The 23,442-nt window shown below is 41.1% G+C and overlaps 1 protein-coding gene across 2 annotated transcripts in view; it reads left to right on the top strand.

Annotated features, from left to right (window-relative positions):
• Window positions 1-23,198, top strand: part of Syt14 (synaptotagmin 14) — a 151,736-nt gene extending 128,538 nt beyond the window's left edge. For both annotated transcript variants that reach the window (XM_052200935.1, XM_052200936.1), the window contains 2 exons: window positions 17,927-18,116; window positions 22,232-23,198. In XM_052200935.1, coding sequence (XP_052056895.1) covers window positions 17,927-18,116; window positions 22,232-22,545 — 504 coding nt within the window. In that variant the 3' untranslated portion in view covers window positions 22,546-23,198. The remainder of the gene's footprint in view (window positions 1-17,926; window positions 18,117-22,231) is intronic.
• Window positions 23,199-23,442: the final 244 nt, after the last annotated feature.

The following is a 23,442-nucleotide window of genomic DNA, read 5'->3' as shown; positions in this document are numbered from 1 at the left end:
AAATATCTACTCTCTTTTAAAATTCAAAGTCTTTTTACATTTCAAAGACTCTTAACTGTGGACTCCACTAAAATACTTTCTTCCTTCAAGAGGGAAAAATATCAGGGCACAGTTACAATCAAAAGAGCAAAATCAAACTCAACTATCCAACCTCTGGGATCCACTCAGGATCTTCTAGATTCATCCAAGGGTTTGGGTCACTTCTCCAGCTCTGCCCTTTGTAGCACCCACCTTGTCTTCTAGACTCCAGCTGCCTGTATTCCACTGCTGCTGCTGTTCATGGTAGTCATCTCATGGTACTGGAAATCTCCAAAATACTGCAACTATGCTTCACCAATAGCCTCTCACAGGCTCTCTTCATGGTGCCAAGTCTCAACTCCTTTGCATGACCCCCTTCAGTCCTGAGCCATCATTCGCAACTGAAGCTGCACCTTCACCAATGGCCTTCTGTGGCCTCTCACAGTGCCAAGTCTCAGCTGCTCTTCATGACCCCTTCTTGCCTCAAGACCAGTACCACCTGGGTGACTCTTACACAAATACCAAGTCCTGCTGCAGCACGAGGTACAACCTTGGTTATCTCTGGAACACAGCTTCTTTGTGCTCTCAGAAATCACTTCCCAGAAGATTTCACCTCAATGATGCTGGTCTCTTCTTAATCCACAATTTCTTAGCTCCAGCTTACCAGCGTCAATAGTCCCAGTAATGCAAAGGTTTTGCTTTGGTAGTTCTGGTATCTTGTTAATCACAGGTGATTTTTCAGCCCCAGCTAACCAAAACCACAGAATCTTTACAATCAAAATAGCAATGAGCCTGATAAAAGTCTTTAATCTTCCCTCTAAAATTTCACAAGCCAGGCCTTCATCTTCTGCACTGGTCTCAACATTATCCTCCAAGCTCCTACAGAGCATCCCACAGAGCTCTTAACATCCCAGTGACTCTTCTAGCTCAAAGTTTCAAAGTCTTTCCACAGTTCTTCACAAAACATGGTCAGGTTGTAACAGGAATACCCAATCTATGCTTGTACCAATTTGTCTTAGTCAGGGTTTCTATTCCTGCACAAAACATCTTGACCAAGAAGCAAGTTGGGCAGGAAAGGGTTTATTTAGCTTATACTTCCACACTGCTGTTTATCACCAAAGGAAATCAGGACTGGAACTCAAGCAGGTCAAGAAGCAGGAGCTGATGCAGAGGCCATGGAGGGATGTTATTTACTGGCTTGCTCAACCTGCTCTCTTATAGAACCGAAGACTACCAGCCCAGGGATGGCACCATGCACAATGCCCCCCACCCCTTGATCACTAATTGAGAAAATGGCTTACAGCTGGATCTCATGAAGGCATTTCCTCAAATGAATGAAGCTCCTTTCTCTGTGATAACTCCAGCTTGTGTCAAGTTGAGACACAATACCAGTCAGTACAGGTAACAGATACAGGTTCTAAGGCTTTTGAAGCCTTCAAGCCTGTCCCTGTGACACTGTGACTCCCAAGAATGCCACACCTCCTAAACCTTCCCAAACAGTTCCACCAATATATGACCAAGCATTCAAATATATTAGCCTATGGGGTCATTCTTTTTTTTTATTAATGAGTTTATTTATTTACTTTATATTTTGATCACAGCTTCCCCTCCTTTCTCTCATCCAGGTTCCTCTCTCTCACCTCCAGTATCCCCGCCCCCATTTAACCCTCCTCTTTTTCTCCTCAAAAAAGGACAGGCTTCCCATGGATATCAACCAGCCTTGGCATCAATCACGTTGCAGTACAACTAGGCACAACTGCTTCTACTGAGGCTAAACAAGGCAGTCCAGTTAGATGAAAGGGACCCAAAAACAGACAACAGACAGCCCCTGCCCCTGCTGTTAGGAGTCCCTCATGAAGACCTATGGGGTCATTCTTACTCAAACCACCACAGTTCACTCCCTGGCTCCCAGTAAGTTCATGGCATACAATAATACAAATACATTTAGTTCAACTTCAAAAGTCCCCATAGTTTTTCATAGTCTCAACACAGTATAAAAGTATCAATACAGGTTAAAAGTCCAAAGTTTCTTCTGAGACTCAAGGCAATCTCTTACTTGTAACTTCCTATAAAAGCAAATTGCATACTTCCAAAACACATTGGCACAGAATATATATTACCAGTCCAAAACGAATGAAAGGAGGCAGAGTGATATAATACTGAACCAAAGCAAGACCAGGGCTAACTCCAAGTCTGGTAGCTCTATGTCCAATATTAAAGGTTTAGATGACTCCACTCTTTCAGCTTTGCTGACTGCAACGTACTTCTCTCTTGGGCCTAGTTCTACTCCCTGTATGCAGCTCTCCTTGGCAGATATCCTAATGCTTTGACACCTCTAACATTTTGTAGTCTCCAACACAATCCAGGCTTCCCTGCCACATGCTCAGCCTCAGCAGCTTTCCCTAACTGCAGAGGAAGATTCCATCACCCGTTTCCTGTATCCTTGACTCTAAAGCCAGGTAACTGATGCTGGTTAATCTTGGCTGACTGCTGAGAATAGAGGCTGGCCCCCTTCTTAAATCTCAGTTGCAAAAGCTTTATTCTGATGGTGTTTCTCAAATGAAGAAAATTCCTCTGGGCTTTCCTTTTTTACAAGGTGGAAGCTCAGCTGAGTGGGGTCTTGCCCAGAGGGCACCATTCCCTGTATTCTGTTTCACACCAGGCCTTTCTTTATTCTTCTCACACCTCAACACAAACCTTGGCTCCAACTTTAAATTTCCTGGTGCTCTTTTTTCCTTGTAGATCTGTATAATAGTGATTTCTAATAACCATGCAACAAAGTCAATACTAGGCTGTCTTAAAACCACCTCTGCTAACAAAATTAGTCCAAAACTCTTTAGCCTCAAGCCTACATATTTTTATGAGATGGGCAACAAGGTAGCTCCATTCTTTACCAAAATATCATAATGGTCTCTAGCCCAGATGCTAACATTGTTTCCCCTGACACGTCTTGAGTTGGGCCTCCACAGGCCACATTTCACTTAATACTACTTTCCTCCAAGCTCCTACTGGGATGTCTCATTAAGCCCTGCTTTGCGGAAATCACTTTCCGAGTCCAAAATCCCAAAATCTTCCATATTTCTCAAAAAAAAGGAAGTGGCGGGGGGGGGGGGGGAGCTAGCAAACACCATGATCGGGCACCAAGTAGCAATGCCCCACTTCTGGTACCAACTTCTGTCTCACCTACCCACCCACCCCTGTTGCTGTGATAAGTCATTGTAACCAAAGAAAGTAATAGGGAAAAGAGTTTACTAGAGGTTTATAGTTTCAGAGGGCTTGAGTTCATGACTACCATGGCAAGAAGCATGGCAGCAGGCAGGAAGGCTGATGCTGTAGCTGAGAGCTTACATCTTGATCTACAAGCATGGAAGCAAAGAGAAAGACTGGTGGAGGACTTTTGAAGCCTCCAAGCCTGCCCTTGTGACAGCTCCTCCCACAACACCACACCTCCTTATCCTTCCCAAACAGCTCCACCATCTGGGGACTAAGTATTTAAACAGATGAGCCAATGAGGCAGTTATCATTCAAACCACCATAGATGTGATTCATCAAACTGGAATGTTTCAGTCATTAATTCTTGAAGTGTCTTCTGTACCTTCGGTTCCTTCCTCCCAGAATTTTGATATGTTATGTTTGATGATATTTCTCACAAGCCTCTGAGGCTTTCTTCTCTTTCTGGTTGATTTTCTTCACTCTAAGGCTAGAAATTCTCAATTTCCCTAACCATGACATTCAATGCTGTTCATCTCTCTATTGAATTTCTCATCTCAGTTATACTTTCCAAATCCAGAGTTTTCATTTGGCTTTTTTTTTTTTACAGTCAGTTACACTTTATAAATATTCTCTGTGTACTGAAGTGTACTTCTCATCTTTAGCAATAGTTTCCATTAGCAATTAGAACATAATTAAAAAGGTCATGGAGAGATGGTTCAGAGTTTAAAAGTGTGTAATATGCTTATAAATGATCCAAGTTTAATTCCTAGTGCTAATAATCAGTCACCTGTTACTAAAGCTCCAGAGGGTCCTGTACCCTCTTTTGACCTACATTTTATTGCACTCATGTACACAAATCCACATACATGCACATAGTGTTTGAAAAATATTTACAAAAGAAAAATAGAATGTCTGATGACAGCCTTCTTCCTAAGCCCACTTCTGGCCTTCCATGGTTTCTGCTGCAAGTGAGCTCTTTTGTTTTGTTTTTATGTCTTATCATTTCTTTAATAATAAAAAAAAAGCAAAGTGGAAATTTAAGTGTTGTAAAAGACTATATCTTTAAATCAGCCCCATCTCCCAGTTTACTGTTGTTTTTTTCCTCATTATTGCCACTTCTTGCTTGAAGATACATTAATTCTGGAAAGTATTATCATGTGCAGTTGCTAGACTCTGGTTACATTCGCAGCCAGTTACTATTCCATTAAAAGCCTTGAATCATTAATTCTCCCAGCATTTGATGGGGATGCGCGTGCCGTGATCTACCTTCCTACATCCAGTTTGTAACTGCCTTGGCTTTCACTTCCTGCATGCCCAGAGTCTCTGGGTTAGCTGGAGTTGAGGATTAGGACCTTCCTATCCACACGGCGTTGCCTGTGTACATAGACTCTGGATTCCTAAGAAGGCATTGAAGCTTTTAGGGCTTGTTAAATTATCTCATTTCACAGATTTTTTTTCCTCATTCTTTTGAGCCTTCTATTAGCTTCAGCTGGAACTGCTCCCTCAGTAGCTACAGCATTTAATATTTCCAGAAATCATAACTAGCCTTTTCCTGTTGTGATCACATAGCTCAAGCCTCAGGCCAATTAAGACGGAGCCTAAGCCTTGAGTGTAGAACCTTCCTGGGAGTTGGGAGCCACGCTGAGCCAGGGCAGTCCTCTAAGAGGGCTGTTGGTCATTCCAGCCCATGCCTCCCAGCTTGGGAGGCTTTCACTTTTGAAGAGGGTGAACTAGGGGACTAAAATTTAAATTCTATGAACCTTACTATTCTTAGGGTAATTATTTATTTTCCTTATGAAAGCACTTCTCAGATGGCTAGTTTTTGGTTATCTCTGATTGCTGAAAAGGTTATTTTACCATCTTTTTTTTCTGATGCTCATGATGGTTGTGTGGAGCAGAGTACTTCAAGAAGCACTTACTTACTATTCTGGAAGCATGAAGTGTTTGATTAGAGGTGTCACCATCAAGGCCAGTGCTTTGGAAGTCTGGTGTCCTCACTTTGGCATGGGGATTGGTAAGTGGGGTCAGTAGTAATATCAACCCACAGTCATCCAGTTAGGGAAGACCCGAGAAGATAAGATGCTTCTAAACTCCTCCCTTCCCCCACTTCTTCTACACATACCAATAGCAAGCAGGGAGCATAGAATGGGGCAAAGATAGCTATGATGCCAATATGTTATGGAAATAACACCATCTGTTGCCTCATATAGTCTTATTACTGGGCAAGACTGTAACAAGGATTTCTTTTTTTTTTTAATATTTTTCTTTTCTTTTTTGATATAGAATAGAGTTTTTTCAGAATAAGGGATGGGAGTTAGTGGTAGAGAGAGAGAGGGAGAGAGAGAGAGAGAGAGAGAGAGAGAGAGAGAGAGAGAGAGAGAGAGAGAGAGAGAGAGAGAATAGAGAGAGTGGAGGCCGGCCATGACCACGTGGAGGGGGGAAGAGCCCCAGGGGCAGAGAGGTGAGAGAGTGTGGGAGAGCAGAGAGCAAAGAGCAATATTTTTATTTTCTATATTCTTTGTTTACATTCCAAATGATTTCCTCTTTCCCAGATACCCCCCCATATGTCCCATAAACCTTCTTCTCTCTACCCATTCTCCAATCACCTCCCTCCTTTTTCTCTGTCCTTATATTCCCCTCCAATGCTAGATCAATCCTTTCCAGGATCAGGACCCTCTCCATACTTCTTCATGGGAGTCATTTGTTATGCGATTTGTGCCTTCAGTATTCAGAGCTTCTGGGCTAATTAATATCCACTTATCAGAGATTGCATTCCATGTGTATTCTTTTGTGATTGGGTTACCTCACTTAGGATGATATTTTCCAGATCAAACCATTTGCCTAAAAATTTTGTGAATTCATTGTTTCTAATTGCTGAGTAGTATTCCATTGTGTAAATATACCATATTTTCTGTATCCATTCCTCCTTTGAGGGACATCTGGGTTCTTTCCAGCTTCTGGCTATTATAAATAAGGCTGCTATGAACATAATGGAGCATGTGTCTTTAATGCATGCCGAGGAATCCTTTGGTTATATGCCCAGGAGAGGTATAGCAGGGTCCTCTGGAAGTGTCATGTCCAGTTTCCTGAGGAACCGCCAGACTGATTTCCAAAGTGGTTGTACCATCTTACAGCCCCACCAGCAGTGGAGGTGTGTTCCTCTTTCTCCACATCTCACCAACACCTGCTGTCTCCTGAGTTTTTGACCTTAGCCATTCTGACTGGTGTAAGGTGAAATCTCAGGGTTATTTTGATTTGCATTTTCCTAATGACTAATGATGTTGAGCACTTCTTAAGGTGCCTCTCGGCCATCCGAATTTCTTCAGATGAAAATTCTTTGTTTAGATCTGCACCCCATTTTTAATAGGGTTATTTGGTTCCCTGGGGTCTAACTTCTTGGGTTCTTTGTATATATTGGATATTAGCCCTCTGTCAGATGTAGGGTGGGTGAAGATCTTTTCCCATTTCTAACAAAGATGATAGCAAGCAGCTAGAATCTCAGAAGGCAAGTGCTTTCAGTGGAAGGACTCCATAAGGGTAGAGTTGGTCCTAAATTCTCATCTCTCACTAGCAGGTTAAACCTGCTAAAGATCTTGTGATGTGTGTGTTTGCTTTTTGGGATATTGTCACTGAGGCCTCAAATACACACTCCTGTCTCAGCCTTGCAAATTCTAGGATTGCAGGTATGTGTCACCACACCTGGCTTTAAGATATTTTGTAGACCCTATCCACCATCTTGGAACATGTGTAGGCCTACTGAGAACAGGACTTCTAAAGGGTATCTATGCCTGGAAGGCTGTGGTGCTCAGCCGTGGAAACAAAGAAAGCACACAGCTGTTCTTAAAATTTAAAGTTTCTGCTAGAGATGAAACCCAGTTCTATGTGGAAAAGAGATATTCTGATGTAGATAAAGAAAACAGCAGCACAGTGACCACTCGTGGGAAAGAGTACAAAGGCACATGATCGCGGCCTTGTGAGAGTTTACACCAAATTCTGAAGCAATGTTTCTATACAGGCCATTGGACATAGAATCTGTGTGACGTTGGACTCCTTGTGGGTTTAACTAATGCAAAGTAAATTAAATAAATGTGTTGGGTTGTTTTTTCTTTCTTCAGTTTTTCTTTTCTCTTTTTGAGATAGGTTTCTCAATGTAGCAGTCATTGGCTGTCCTTGAACTTGCTTTGTAGACCAGACTGGCCTCCAACTCACAGAGAGCCTGCCTATGCTTCCCAAGTGCTGGGATTAATGGCATGTGCCACCACTACCTAGTCTGTTTTTCCAAAAATGATTCCTAGAGGGAATTTTTTCCACCTCTATTTGGTCAATTGTGTGAGCCTGAAAGAGGATGCCCAAGATAGAGAGCTAATGCATGGAAAATACTATTTTAACATTTTGAAACACTCAAGAAATGAGTGTTCTTCTGATGTGGGGAGCTCAAGATCCAGGTGCTGCCAGTTCAGTGGAAGAATTGAGAATTGATCACTGTAGAGTTGGGCCTAAGGATGGTTGAGCTTTCCAGCAGGTGTCAGCATTACTTTAAACAGCAGCTTGCTATTCCTTTGTTCTCACCATCCTGGGGTTTGCTTTTACTATCTTGGAATTTACTATATTCTATCTAGAGCTTCATTCAGTATTTTACCATCTACATTTTTTATTATGATCATCTATCAAATTACTGACCTATAATACTAAGAAGCAAATTTTTTTCCTTCACAGAAGACTCTTAAGTATTTTAAGGAGACTGGGTCAACAGGGGGCAGCATGATCTTAGGATATTTAAATTTTGGGTCATTTAACCATTCAGAAACGAGATATATAAATCCTGCGGTATGGGCATTTTTGAAGTATAGAATCATTTTGTGTGAAATGAGATATGATTTATAAAGCAGATATATAAAGACAACTATATAAAGCAGATAAAGTGATATTTACTAAAAGAAGCATTTTATAGTACTTATATTAAACACTGAAAATAACAGGCTTGCTTTAAACAACAACAAAAAAAATTAGGAAAATCTTTCAGAAAGTGTGATGGCTGCCTTCCATCTCTGATGAGAAAATTGAACCTTAGTGTCTGGCCCCATGCCTGGGAGCCTGCCATTGCACAACTGTGGGTAACACACCTTAGTGTCACCACACCACTGATATTCAGTCCTGTCCACTTCTTTGGTTTTCACAGTGCATCTTAGAGGAAATCCTGATCTGCATTGGTGGATTGCAAATGATAACTTCAACTCATTACTCTGCAGTCTCCAAATATTTTTTAATTAGTTAAATGGCAGGAAAATGTTTGTTCCATGGTGGAGAGGATAGCATATCGAATCTGTGATACAAACAAATGTTTTGCTGCTTTGTAATATGTGGGCAAGTAGTGTAATGGCAAAGGCAGTAATAGGCGCAGCTGCTCCACACCTCTCAGGTAAACTGAAGCATGAAGATGCTAATTGCTCGCTAGCGTTCCAGTGTATAGCAGGCAGGCTCAGAAACCTGCCTCCCACATTTACTCAACTGACACATTGCTGCTTCTCCTCTCATCCACTCATGTCCCATATTGTATCTTCTATTTTAAATAGCTAAAGTCATATTTTACAAATTAAATGTAGTAGAGTCCAGAAAGTACAGTTATGGGTAATAGTGTCATCTAAAACATAAATAATGTTTCTAATAATAAAAATATGCTTATAACAGATTCAGATAGTTTCATTTAAAACATTCATTCATAGAAACATTCTGTGCATTTAAAATACACCAACCTAGAGGCCAGAGATAGGACTTAGCTGCTAACAGCACATACCACTTTTGCAGGGAACCCAAGTTTGTCTCCCAGCAACTATATCAGATGGCTCACAACCACCTATAGTTTCAGCTTAAGTACCTACATTTACATAGACAGTCAGACAACATACATGCACATACAATCATGCCAACCTGTATAAGAATAATCAGTTGTACCCCACTATGTAAGCCCAGTGGCCAGTTTGAATACCCTCACCCTCCATTGTGTTCGGAGGTCACCTCTAGAGGACAGAACTGTACAAACTAACAGCTCAGCCAGTTTTGCAAATCTAAGAAAGGAAGTTTTTCATTTTTCAGGAATATGATGAACCTGGAAGTCAAGTTCAGGACCTTAACCTTATAGTAAGACCGTGTTTTGGCAGTCAGTACTTCCCAGAAGACTCAACCAGTGACCAGGTAGAACCCCCAGTCAGACAGCTCCGTGGATGAAGTGCTGCTATGCAAGCCTAGGAACCTGAGTTCAGATCCTCCGTGATGTCGGAAGTAGACTTAGGAGATAGCCTGATGTACAGCAGTGAACAGGAGACCTCCTCTTCTTCCTCCTTCTCTTCCTCCTCCTCCTCCTCCTCCTCCTCCTCCTCCTCCTCCTCCTCCTCCTCCTCCTTCTCCTCTTCTTTTTCCTCCTTTTCCTTCTACCTCCTCCTCCTTTTGGTTTTTCAAGACAGAATTTCTCAGTGTAACAGAGCCCTAGTTGTCTTGAACTCTTTTTGTAGATGAGGCTTGTCTCAAACTCAAGACATCCATCTGCCTCTGCCTCCCAGGTGTGCTGGGATTAAAGGCACGCTGCCACCACATCCAGCCTTCTTTGCTTTTGTATCTACTTTTCTCTCATATATTATCTCAACTAGAGTTTCCCTTCCCTCCTATCCTCATAGTCCCTTCCTACCATCTCCCCTCTTACCTAAATCTACTCCTTCCCTTCAGAAAAAGGCAGACCTCCCAGGGATGTCAACTAAACATGGCTTATCAAGTTGCAGTGAGACTAAATATATCCCTCATTCTTTGTTTATTTGTTTGTTTGTTTTTTGAGACAGGGTTTCTCTGTGTAGCCCTGGCTGTCCTGGAACTCACTCTGTAGACCAGGCTGGCCTCGAACTCAGAAATCCACCTGCCTTTGCCTCCCAAGTGCTGGGATTAAAGGTGTGTGTCACCACTGCCTGGCACATCCTCTCATTTTAAGACTGGATAAAACAAGCCTATAGGAAGACAAGGTTTCCAATGCTAGGCCCAAGAGTCAGAGACATCCCCCACTCCAGCTTTTAGGAGTCCCACAAGAACACCAAGCTACACAACTATAACATATAAGCAGAAGAGGGAATTCAGACTCATGCTGGCTTCCTGATTGTCAGTTCAGTCCTTTGAGCCCTGTTTGGTTGATTCTGTGGATTTTCTAGTGGTGTCCTTTGTCCTTGGTCCTTCTTGTTCCTACAATCCTTCCTCTCACTTTTCAGGATTCCCTGAGCTTTGCCTACTATTTGACTGTGGGTCTCTGCCTCTCTCATCAATTGCTGGATGAAGCCTTTCTGATGACAATTGTACTAGGATCCAGTCTAAGTGATAAAACAATGCTATTAGGAATAATTTCCTTGACTTTTTTTTCCCATCCTGATGGTTCTATCCTAGGTCTCTGAGCTATCTAGACTCTGGTTCCTTGCCATCTAGGCAGTGTCAGGCATGGGCTTCCTTTTATAGCATGGAAATACAACTCCAAAGACAGAAGGGAAGTAACACTGAGCACAGGGATTATATGAGGAAGCTGCAGATTCTCCAACAGGCTTTTCAACAGCTCCAGGGAAGGTAGAGGCTATGCAGAGGTTAGAAGCTTTCATTTTCATACAATCTAAATCATCATTCAACATGGAAAGGAAACTCCAGATATTTCCAGGCATCCAGGAAACCTTCTACTCATAGACCATTGCCCAAATAATGACTAGAGCATACATTTGTAAGGAATATATTGAGTTCAAAAGAAGATATGAAATAGAGGCTGTGGTGACTCAAGAGACATATGCTATATGTTAAATGTATAGAAAGGTCTATAGAAGCAGAGGTAGGTTAAGCAGTAAAGCACAAAGAAGGACACAGGTGATTTCAACAGAATAGATTCAACTTAATGTATACTTGTCCAACTTCTGCCCAATAATATTAAAATATGTGCTTTCTTTAAATACACACAGAACTTTTATAAAAGACAACCATATGCTATATACCACAAGGGAGTTCTCCATAAATATCATGAACTACCATCATACAAACTTCATCCTTTGACCACATTGTAATGAAATTAGAAAATTGTTCAACAAATACCTCTAAAGTGCACAGCATATTTGCCAGATGTTCTAGGTTGTTAGTATACATTAATGAGAACGGTCTTATTCTGCATGTATTGTAGCTCTAGGGAAGGGAGGGGACATGTAACAATATTGCAGTTGGTTGTGGTATGTAAGCATTAGAAAGCACTGGGTGAAGGAAGCAATAGGAAAGTCATGTGGGACAAGGTTCTGTGTAAATGGAAGGTCAAGATAAGACCTGGAGTAGGCAGAGAGGTTACCATATACAACTTGGTGAGGAATACAACTCCCATACAGTAGGTGCAGTCCACCTGGGCATGGAACATGTGTGCTGAATTCTGTATCATGAAGCTAAAACACAGTTGCAGAGTAGAGGAGATGAGGTAAACAGATCTATTTCCTGACACAGAAATTGTAAGCATTTTTTGAGTTAACCCTGAGTCAGAGAATAAGACACAGCAGAAGTTTAGAATATTTACAATAAAAAAAAGCATTGTTCATCTTGTACAGTATACATCTAAAATATTATACCCAAATGTTTGGTCTTAAATTTATTTATATTAAGATAAAAGCCCAATGTGTGGTGCACACTTGTCATCTCAGCACTTGTAAGGTGGACGGATGCATGAGGATAGAGTGTTGAGATTACAGTGTGTGCCACTATTGGAGATAGGGTCTAAGCTACCCAGGCAAGGATTTCCCTCACTCTGTAAACTCAGAGACCATGAACTTGCCATCCTCCTGCTTTAGCCTTCTGAGAAGCTGGAGTGGCAGTCCTGAGCCACTAGACTCTGTTCCATCTTTTCTTCTTGCTTGGCTATGGTAAAACTAATAATACACTGAGCCCAGCAAGGAGCCTGACAGAGGACATCATAACTGGGGCAGCACCTTCCTCAGAGCATGGGTAATGATTCTCCACAAAAAAAAAGTGAGAGGGAACCAGGGGAACATGACTCAGTTGAACAGACTTTAGTGGCCAATCATCCATATCTTTCTCTTATATCCAAAGTACCCAGATTTTATTTGAGGTACTAACCTGCAACTGCAGTTTTGTTACTATAATACAACACCCAAGACACTAGTACAGAAAAGGGGTGTGTTTAGCTCACAGTTTTGGAGTCTTATAAAAATCCCAACCACATGGGTCAGACTCTGTGAGGGGCCGTCCTTGGCTGCAGTAAATCATGGTACAAGTTTGTGTGTTTTTGGGGGGTACAGGGTGTCTTTTTCCTCTCCTTACAAAGCCAGTAGGACTCAGTCTTGAGAGTTTCACCCAAATGACCTGCTTTAACTACCTCTAAACAAGGCAGTTAGGTTATACCATTAATTTATAACATTGGAGAACTCCTGCAAAGTTGTAGTGGGGACTGTGTTCAACCCACAACACAGACTCTCTTCCAAACTCTTCTTGGCTCTGATTATCCAGTTGTGCAGGTCTCAAGCCCCCTGGAAGCTGTTCAGTTTCTCAGAACTCACAGAACTTCCAGACCCCATCTGGCAACCAATAGGGAGAGCCTGAAAATGAAATCAAGTGTAGGGGACATGCCTGAGGAAGGAAGGAAGGAAGGAAGGAAGGAAGGAAGGAAGGAAGGAAGGAAGGAAGGAAGGAAGGAAGGAAGGAAGGGAGGGAGGGAGGGAGGGAGGGAGGGAGGGAGGGAGGGAGGGAGGGAGGGAGGGAGGGAGGGAGGAAAGGAGAAAGGAAGGAAGGAAAGAAGAAAGGAAGGGAGGAAGGGAGGGAGGGAGGAAAGGAGAAAGGAAGGAAGGAAAGAAGAAAGGAAGGGAGGGAGGGAGGGAGGGAGGAAAGGAGAAAGGAAGGAAGGAAAGAAGAAAGGAAGGGAGGAAGGAAAGAAGAAAAGCTGGGTCCTATGATGAAGGTAGAAGCCTGGACTGCCTGAAGCTCCTCTGTCCACACTTGCTCTGCCTAAGCCAGTAGCTACCCCTGCCCAGCTGAGTTTCTGCAGTCTAAGCATTCAGAATTACATCCTGAATTACACCACCACCACCACCCAGTCTTAGGCACACTGGCTTCCAGTCCCAGTCAGGCTTAGACTATCTGCAGCTGCTCTCCTTCCTGCTACACTGTAGGTCCTTTTGGTGTTTCTGAGTCCCTAGCAGATTCAGCCCCACTGCTCACTGTCTCTCCTGAAGCCACCTCTGGTTGTCACAAGTGACACCCTGTGCTCCCATCATATGAAATTTTTTCATATATAAATAAAATTGGAATCTGAATGCTGTCTTCCAGCCACAGTGAGGATATATTCAACAGATTATTCAAATTTACAATAATTATTATACAGCTCAGTTTCAAGTTTAAAATTTTGAATGTAGTTAGAAGTAAGTTGAAATCTACTTACAGTCAATGGGAAGCTTGGTGTGCTTAGTCTGTAGGAACTTACTCATCAAATGGCAATTCTAGGTAAAACCTATATGCACCATTAATGGGCATTTATTCTGGATAAGATTAAAACTGTATAGAGTTCACTCATCTGTCTGGAATTTTGAGATTTTTTTTCTCTCCTCACAGAACTGATAATAATCCTTCACCCTCTGGCAAAAAAAAAAAAAAAAAAAAAAAAAACCTTCATGAAGAAGAGGAAACATAAAAGAAAGTCAAATGCAAGCCGGGGGATGTTTGACTTTTGGGAGCCTGTGGTACCACTCATTTACACCAGCTTAATTACAGTTCAAATTTACCTGGCTCTGGGTTAATCACTTGAAGTGACTGGCACCTAGGCAAGCCCTGTTCTGAATTCGTGACAGATTATGCAGACTGCCAAAGGTAGAGTGAAGGAGGAGCAACAGTGTGTAGTCTCTCCTCTCTCTGTGCTGCTCTCCACATACACGGAGGTTGTGCATTTGCCACCTTCTCAAAGGTGGAATGAGAGTGAACCCTTACAGGACAACCTTGTGTAGGATCTAAGTGATCTGTGTCACACTACGGCTGACTTGGCTAGAATGTGATCCCCAAGGATCTCAACACTCCCTCCTGGGCTCAGCAATAGGTATTCTCACAGTAATAACATGGCCAGAGAGGTGTCTGTCCCCCTTGAGCATTCCTGGTGATAGTGTGGCTGAGATGACAGGCAGCTATAGGTTCACATTTTGTCCTAACAGATGCTGCTGGTACAGCAGCCTACTGTAACAAATTCAGCAAGTGTGTTCAAGCACGTTTTTGACACCCTTTTCAGAAGTGATGATATTGCCTGATTGAAACTAAGATTGTATTTTCTTTTCCAACTGTCAGGAAAACATACCAAATTATATGGGGTTTTACCCATGATTTAGGAATATAAAATATATATTGCTTTTGGCTCCCACTCTGACTTAGAGGTATATTTGAAAAACGATATTCCTAAAGGCTAGATCAGTTAGTTGAAATATGTGCTTATTCTTTTTTATTGCTTACATAGCCAAGAGTAGATTTAAATGTGAAGATTTAGCTAAGACATTAAAAAATTTTAAAAAATGTTACTGATGCAAAGTACTCCATCAGCTTACCAAAAACCTACTATCTGTACTCCATTTTGGTCTGGGGTAAGGAGTGCCTCCCTAGCATTATTCTTTCTTGTCTCTTGCTGGCACTGCATACATCTCCAGTAGGTATATATGTAGAAGTGGGATTGCCAAACTGTGGGGGCATGTATCTGTTTACCTTCCTACCAGAGGAAGACAGTGGTTCCCCTTCTCTGTGTCCATACCATACTAGATATTCTTTTAACCCATGTGTTTATTGTTACCTCCGGGTTTGAACTAATGATGCTGGGAAATGCATAGAAACCTTTGAGACTTTTATTGGAATTACACTTAATCTATTAGATGTCAGGGGGAGAATGTTGCCAAACAGCCCTCTAACATGTTCAGTGAGCTTCTCTGGTAGGCATTTTTCATTTGCTTGGCAATGCTCAAGTTACCTTCCGATGCCTTGCAGGCTAGCATGCCACACATTATGTTCATTCCAGATGTTTTATGTTTTAGGCTGTAGCTAATGCTTATGCTTGTTTTCTTTTGTTTGATACAAGATCTCACACTGTAGCCTTAACTAGCGCAGAACTCACTGTGTAGACCAGGCAAGTCTGGAACCTGAAGTCCCCCTGCTTCAGCCTTCTCTGCAGTGCTGGGGTGCAAGCATGAGCCACCATGCCCATGTCTATCAACACTCCTTTTATAAATTTTGTTTTCAGGTGTGTTGCTATGTATTTGCATTTTTTTTTCAAATTTCACCTTTGTGCAACTGCAGTTCTGTGGATTTGCTCAGATTTCCTTTGTACATTTGTATACTAGACAGGCTTACCCACTCATCTTAAATTATGATGGCTTTAATTTACTTGTTGCTGTTTATTAAGGCTAGGACCTTCTCTGGCTGTGATTTCTAACATAGTGGTGACAGAAATTAGTAATGGTAAATAGTTCCAAAGGGGAAACAAGTTATGAAAATTTTTGAGACTGGGTCTCATGTATGCCAGGGTGGTCGGGAGCTCACTGTGTAAACAAGAGTGACCTTGACTTTTTCTCATCTTTTTGCCTCTACCACCTGAGTGCTGAGATTACAGGCATGGCAGACTGAGCCTAGTGCCCTGTGTGTGCTCTAGCTCCACCCCTCACACACACACACACACACACATACACACACACACACACCCTATGCAGATCTGGCATAGAATTCATGAATGAATTCTGTGACTTCTGCCCTTTTTATGTCTTTCCTAAGCTTTAATTCTAAGGGTTAGAGTCCTAACACAGGTGGAGTTAAGGACTCTTTCCCCTTTACTGTCTGAAAGCATTTGGGGAAGAGGATTATCACCAGTTAAAATTCTCAAGGGAGCCAGCAGTGGTGGCACACGCCTTTAATCCCAGCACTTGGGAAGCAGAGGCAAGCAGATTTGTGAGTTTGAGGCCAGCCTGATCTACAGAGTAAGTTCCAGGACAGCCAGGGCTATACAGGGAAACCCTGTCTCGAAAAACAAAACAAAACAAAATTTACAAGGGAGGCTATCCCAACTAAAATGTCTTGTTTTGTGTTTTTATTTTTAAAAAACTTTTTAATTGCAAGTTCAATCTTAAGTAAGATGGTCAGGATATTCTGTTTCTTCTAGTGTCTCTTTCGTTAGCTGTCATTCTCTAAGAGTGTGTCCATTTCATCCAAATTGCAGATTTGTTAGAATTGTTTGTGCTGCTGTCTTATGTATTCACGATCTGTAGAATACACAGTGTGCTCACTCTCTTATTGGAATTTCCAGAAATTTATCTAATTTTTTAGTCTTTTCAATTTAAGTTTATTATCTTACTCTCTTAGTTTCTCAAGAATCACTTAGAACATATTCGAATATATTATAGGTCTTGTATTTCTATTTGATCACAAAACACACTATGGATTTCCCTCATCTGAACTTTGCTGTTACTTGATTTGTTACTCTGAGGAAGGCCTCTGCCGCCAGGTGGCTATGCCATGTCCTCAGATTGATCTCACCCTGTAAATCCTCTCCTGCTCATCCACCCTGTCCCTGAGGGAACTGTACTGCTGTGCCACTGGTGAGGGTTTGTTTGTCATTAGACTTAGGGGTTTTTGCTTTCTGTGTCTTTAGCCCAAATCATAAGATGCACATGAATCTGGGATTTTTCAGTTTCCTAGAAGCTGAGTGTGTCGTCATTGTTGAGTGTACTCCTTCACCTCCTGTGATAGTTTTGTCTCCAAGGAAACGGACACACAGCTACAACAGTTTTCTTTTTGGTTATTGTATGCCTAGAAAAGTCTGCAATTTGTTTGCTTTTCTGCCTCTCTGTTTTAGATATTGCCATAAAATGGCAGATAGTATTGTTTATTTATCTGCATGTGCCAATCTTTGTCTTTAAGTCTACACTTGAGATATTTAATGTAAATAAATCCACATCCATGTTTTGAGATTGATCTTATAAAACAGTCTTTTAGCTTCAGAAAAATGCCTCATCACCATGTTGAAGAAATTGCTCAAGCTGTTAGGATGGTTCTGTGGGTAAAGATACTTGCTGCCAATGTTGATAATCTGAGTTCAATCCCTGGGACCCACATGTCACAAGGAGAAACCATCCCTGCTGGCTGACCTTTAATGTTCACATACATGCTGATCACATGCATTTGTGTGTGCACATACACACATATGCAATGCATACATACATACATACATACATACATACATACATACATACATACATGGGTAGATACGAATAAATAGAGTTTTAAAAGAAGTGTCTTTGATTTGTCTACAAATATGCAGGAATATGGAAATTTCTCCATCTATTACTTGACTGAAATGTCTGCAGACTATTTGTAATTGAGTGTTTGGGAGTGTGTTGTGCACCTCCATCCTTGTCTTTCTAGTGATGTAACTTCAATACGCACAGCATTGCCATTTTACTGCTTTTGTTTGTTGTAGTGGTTAGTGATGATGTTTGAGACAGAGCCTCTGTAGCTCTGGCCAGCCTGCAGCTCATTTTGTAAACCAGAGAGTTCCACCTGCCTCTGCCATCTGAGTGCTGGTGATACAGGTGTGCCCCACCACACTCAGCCAACAATACACTTTATAATCTGTGTTTTGTAAAAATACTATCACAATTTCATATTTGCTCTACAGGGCTGCGACTCTCAGGTGAGCTTGTCTGAGGTGTCCTGTGGTGACAGTGCATCTTCCTGTCAGTCTCTTGAACATGGCTCTGTTCCAGAGATCCTCATCGGGCTCCTTTACAATGCCACCACTGGAAGACTGTCAGCAGAAGTGATCAAAGGCAGCCACTTCAAAAACCTGGCAGCAAACAGACCACCCAGTGAGTGAAAAAGAGTTATTTTTATCTTAATGTTTTCTACACTTAAGGGACTCACATCATTTTAGTCTTAACCAACCACAATGAAACACTGAATCATCAGCCAATCTGTTTCATGTTTTCTGTTTCCAGTCATTTGGGAAGAGGAAAATGTGAAACCCAAAATATTAATTGTATGGTGACAGGAATTTTAATTTTTCATAGTGTCTGCAGAATAAATTATCTCTATCATAGCCATTATCTTTTAATGCTAGAAGAAGTTACAGGGTTTTAAAAAGTAACTACTACTCACAATATTAACAGGAAAGTATATAGCTTTTGTTAGCTAAAGATTAACATTTTGTTTGCTGTCTGCATGCAATACGCTGAACTAATGTAATTACTTCTGTATTTCTCTTTTTTTATCCTTAACACCTCATGAAGAAAGTATTTCCTCACATTTTGTTCTCCTTTGAAATTATAGGGGCTACCGATGTCACTGAGTGGTACAGCGTATACTTAGTGTGTTCAGTCCCTGAGTTTTATCACCAGCACCATAAAAAAGAAAAACTTATTACCCTACACAAAAACAAATAAAAAACATCGCTCCACAAGCTAGCAAGCATTTTCCCTTTCTTCCCAGTACAAACAAAATCAGGACAGTGTTTACCCTAAGTGACTGGGGGTGGGATGAGGGAGTGAAGCCCATTTGTCTCTCTCCTCTTCTCTACCATCTCTGTGTAGTAAGGATGAGAGTAAGTTTGGAGGGTGTAGAGAAATTGTCCCTACCCTACCCCATTCTAGAACTGTTGATGGCTGTGAGCCAGACCTAAAGGGGGAACAGAACAACCTCTCTGTATTTCTATAAATTAAACTTGTTCATGCCCTAGACTAAACCTTTGAAAGGAAATTGTAAATAATTAATAGCTTATTTGTTCACAGATTTCCCACAGACTTTCTTAATACACTCTTACTCAGAGTGCCAAGAATAGGGGGAATTTTTTTCTATTCTTTATGTTAACTTTGCTTTTAAATGCCATACCATGCATTGTCAATGCAGATGAAACATAAAAAAACAATACTAGGTTTGTAGCAAGAAATGTCGGGAAGCTTACTTTATATATCATAGAATGTGCCTATCCCTAAATTGAGAAGTCTGAGAGGCAAGGCTAGAGAGATGGCTCAGCAGTTAAGAACCTAGCTGTTCTTCCACAGAACTCAGGGTCAATTCTCAGGATCCCAAATAGCACCTCACAACAGTCTAGAACTCTAGTTCCAGGGAATCCAGTGCTTTTTTATGGCCTCTGCAGGCACCAGATACACACTACATGTAGGCAAAACACCCACACACATAAAATAATGAGATTGTTAAAAAGAAAAATCTAAAGAGAAAAAAACCCATAGATAAATGGTCTGACCCTACAAGTCTGTTTCTTAATAGGTAGTCTTAAGGTCTTACAGGGTAATTGTGAGAATCAGGCCTGACAAAGGTACATAAAAGTAGAATTATTGCCATCCAGTTTCTTGTTTCAAAGAGAAAACTGAGTGTGTGAAAGAACATTCTGAGAATAAACAGGAGGGAGAGTGTGACTTGATTGTCTTCATCCAAACATACTGAGAATCTCTCCATGGAGGGATGGAGAGAACCTGAGTAAGATTTGCAGGTGAAGACAGATGAGTTCAAGAGGCCATGACAAGCACAGGTGTGTGCACCTGACCACAAGTCACAGATGCAAAGACAGTGTGGCACTGCAGCAGGAGGCAGAGTCATGTTTAGGGTCACACTGCAGCAGGAGCCAGAGCAGATTTTGGGGTCACAGTGCAGCAGGAGGCAGAGCCATGCTTGGGGGTCACCAGCTGGAGACAAAAGCAGATTGGGATCACAGTGGAAGTACTGGCTGATTTCTGTCAGCTCCATAATTTTTGACTAATACTTAGTTGGATACATCAAAAAGTGGCAGAGTGAAATGATATGATGATATACAAAAGAGAATAAGGAGTCAGAATGAAAATGGAGCAAAAGGCAAGGTGAACACGTGAGGACCTATGGGCACCTACAGCATGGAGTCCATCCTTCAAGGAAAAGGATGACAGAAGTTGCCATTAGTCTAGAATTAGATCTTCAACCTTAGCTTGATTAGTGGTGTTAGCTAGGAAGTCACTAGTATGTAAATAAAGCCAACTTTTAAAATAATAATATGAAGGTAAAGCATTTATAAATGACATGTAAAATATTTGCAAAGTAAAGTTTAAGACGATTGTACCATCATGTTCTAAATTGAAGATTATAGCCTTTCATAGGGTTTAAACTGTGAACTGTTGTAAACCATATAACCTCAAATCTGCCCCCCCCTCCAAGAAACAGGAGCAATACTCAAAAGCAAGTATTTTGATAGCTGTATTTCATTTACTTAACTGAATTCCCGATTATATTGGAAGTAATCAGAATATTTCAAACACTAAATATTGCATGGGTAAAATTAAAATGTAGCACAATAATAGTGACCCTATAATGATTGTATTTGATCTTTTATATCCTGATAATTTGCATGATTCTATATGTTCAATGTGCTTTAGACAAAGAAGATACCATTATAAATATATTCCCCTCTTAAAACGGTGTAATTTTTGTCTAAGATTACACAATGATGGTAAAGTTTTTCATTCCATGGAATTTACAAAGCAGCCCTTTGTTCAACCCTCTACCTGGATCAAAATGCTAAAGTTTTATGTTTCCCACTCAGTGCACAGTGTTTCCTCTTTGACTCTGACCTTCGACCCTCTTTCACCCAACGATTGACATCTGGTCATTATTTCTTTTACTGCTTTCCACCCCCTGTTGTCAGATGGACTGTTCTGTTGTCTAAAACACTTGATAGGTGGACAGGTTTATATAATCCGAGGTGAGTTCCTGTAGAGGCTAATTGGATGTTGTCTTTTCATGCAAAAACAAAATGCCCTAAAACTTGCCAGCAGTGAAACTGTCCACCATGTTGGTTTCCAAAACAATGCACATTTTTATCTGTGGTATTTTAAATAAAACTAACTTAGACTTTATCTCTGATTATGGATGATGGTATTCAGAATATCAACAAATGAGCAAAACTTTTTAAAATAAATTTTTTTTATTTCTTCATATTTTGATTTATCATAGAAATGCATATATCATGAGACCATTGCAATTATCTTTGAAATTAATTGAAATTTTGATATGAAGTACACATGATGGATCAACATGCTGAGATCATTTGCATGAATCTAACAGACTTGAAAAGTCTATTAAAGTGAGAATATATGTCCCATATAAAAAGACCTTGAAGTGTTACATTTCACTTTGTACACTTAACATCATATCAGTGTTTTTGTAATTGATGAAACTAATTAAAACATCATTCTTAAAATTTTACATTAAATTATGCTTGAAAGAAACCCAATAGTATTTAACTTACCCTCCCCAAACGCACATTAAATGTCCTCTTGCATGAAACCAGAAGAAAGTCTTACTTGGTTTGCTAAATGTTGACCCCTAACATTTGAAGGCATTTGGCTTCACTGGGACCCTTAAATGTTTCAATATATATTTAAAAACCACATCCATGCAGAGATTCTTCTGACATTTCATCTTAAGCTGTTTCAATGTCACCTTTGCATTCTTGTCTCCCTCCTTTCCTCCTCGCCATCTGCCTTCATTTCTGTTTGTTTGTTTACTCCTACTCTCTGAGAACACAGTGGAATGCTGTAGTGTTGTGGCTAATTGAGCTTGCTAAGTGTCTATTAATGCTATGATGTCCCGCTTAGTGGAGTGATTAGGGTGGTGATGGGCAGGGGAGGCTGTGGGAGGACAGTGAGGGGCGGGAGGGGAAGGAAGGATTATGAGGTATACCTTTAAATTCCATTCCTAGAACAATAGTGAGGCTAAGCCATTGCTACTACCCAAGTATTTTCAGCCTACTTAGCATTCTCTGTACTTGTTATGTACTTAGTAAGCATTTACACAAAATTGGGTTAGTTGAGTTTTCATCAAACATGGTATACACCATATCCTTATAAAGTGTAACTACCTGATTTTGGCATTTATATAAGAAAACTGTCAGTTTGTTTCAAATGATATTTGTGGTGTGTTGGTTTTCTTCCTTCAGATACATATGTTAAGTTAACACTGCTGAATTCCATGGGCCAAGAAATGTCCAAATGCAAGACATCCACCCGCAGAGGGCAGCCAAATCCAGTGTACAAGGAAACTTTTGTTTTTCAAGTGGCCTTGTTTCAGCTTTCTGATGTGACTCTGATACTGTCTGTGTATAACAAGCGCAGCATGAAAAGGAAGGAGATGATAGGCTGGATTTCCTTAGGTCTTAACAGCTCCGGGGAGGAGGAGCTCAGACACTGGACTGCAATGAAGGAGTCAAAGGGACAGCAAGTGTGCAGGTGGCACGCACTGCTGGAGTCCTGAGGAAGAGGGAAGATGGAGTCCTGAGGAAGATGTAAGCCCAGCACTGCCTCAGAGGAGCTGTTCCCTGGAGAGTCCTCTTCAACACCCTACCACAACGCTTCACATCAATGAGAGACCATCCAATGCTGAGCTGAGGGGAAGGAAGCTTTGTCTCTGTTAGAGCGAGCTCACATGAGAAACCAAGAAACTTGTGTCCTTAATGTTCAGTAGCCCTCCAGAAATTGAGCTGCATACTGTTTATTTGAACTCGATTTTCTTAGTGAAAGAACTAGGAATTCCATGGAGCTTGTGGCTTTAAACCAGAGTTTCCATTGCAGCACTACATATCATCACCCACATGCTGTCCATAAGGCATTCGGATGGCCAGTCCTTGGGTGGATCTCAGTGAGCACAGTCCTGTCTCAAGGTGAAGGTTTACTGACACTAATGATAGTTTTATTTCACATATGTTATCTCTGTGCCTCAGCCTTTCTCTATAGTACTAACCCAAGTGCAAAATTCCCTGAAGGATAGTTTAAGGTTGGTTTGTTTGATGTTTATTTCTTTACCTCCTTTTTTTTTTTTCCGGATCCAAAGAGATCATGCCTACCCTTATGGTCCCTTACAAACCTTTATGACTGTACTGCAGAACTTCATAACTTTATGTTCAAGCCCTTTTTCCAGTGTAGAAAATGGTAGAGCAGAACTGTCATTTGGAATTGCTTTCAGCGGTCAGTCTTTACAGTTGTGTGATGCGGCAGACACAGTAGATAGCTGTTGAAATTGGAAAACAACTCTAGTGAAAAGGAAATTGACTATCTGTTCCAAGTATCTAGTCTCCAACAGGAGTAAAACAGGTATCATTCAAAACAGAAGCTCCTGGAGTCCTTCCTCACTCACTCCCATTTCTTTGTGGTT

This window comes from Apodemus sylvaticus, chromosome 12, assembly GCF_947179515.1.
Source record: "Apodemus sylvaticus chromosome 12, mApoSyl1.1, whole genome shotgun sequence".
NCBI lineage: Eukaryota > Metazoa > Chordata > Mammalia > Rodentia > Muridae > Apodemus > Apodemus sylvaticus.
This window is presented reverse-complemented; position numbering and strand designations above follow the sequence as displayed.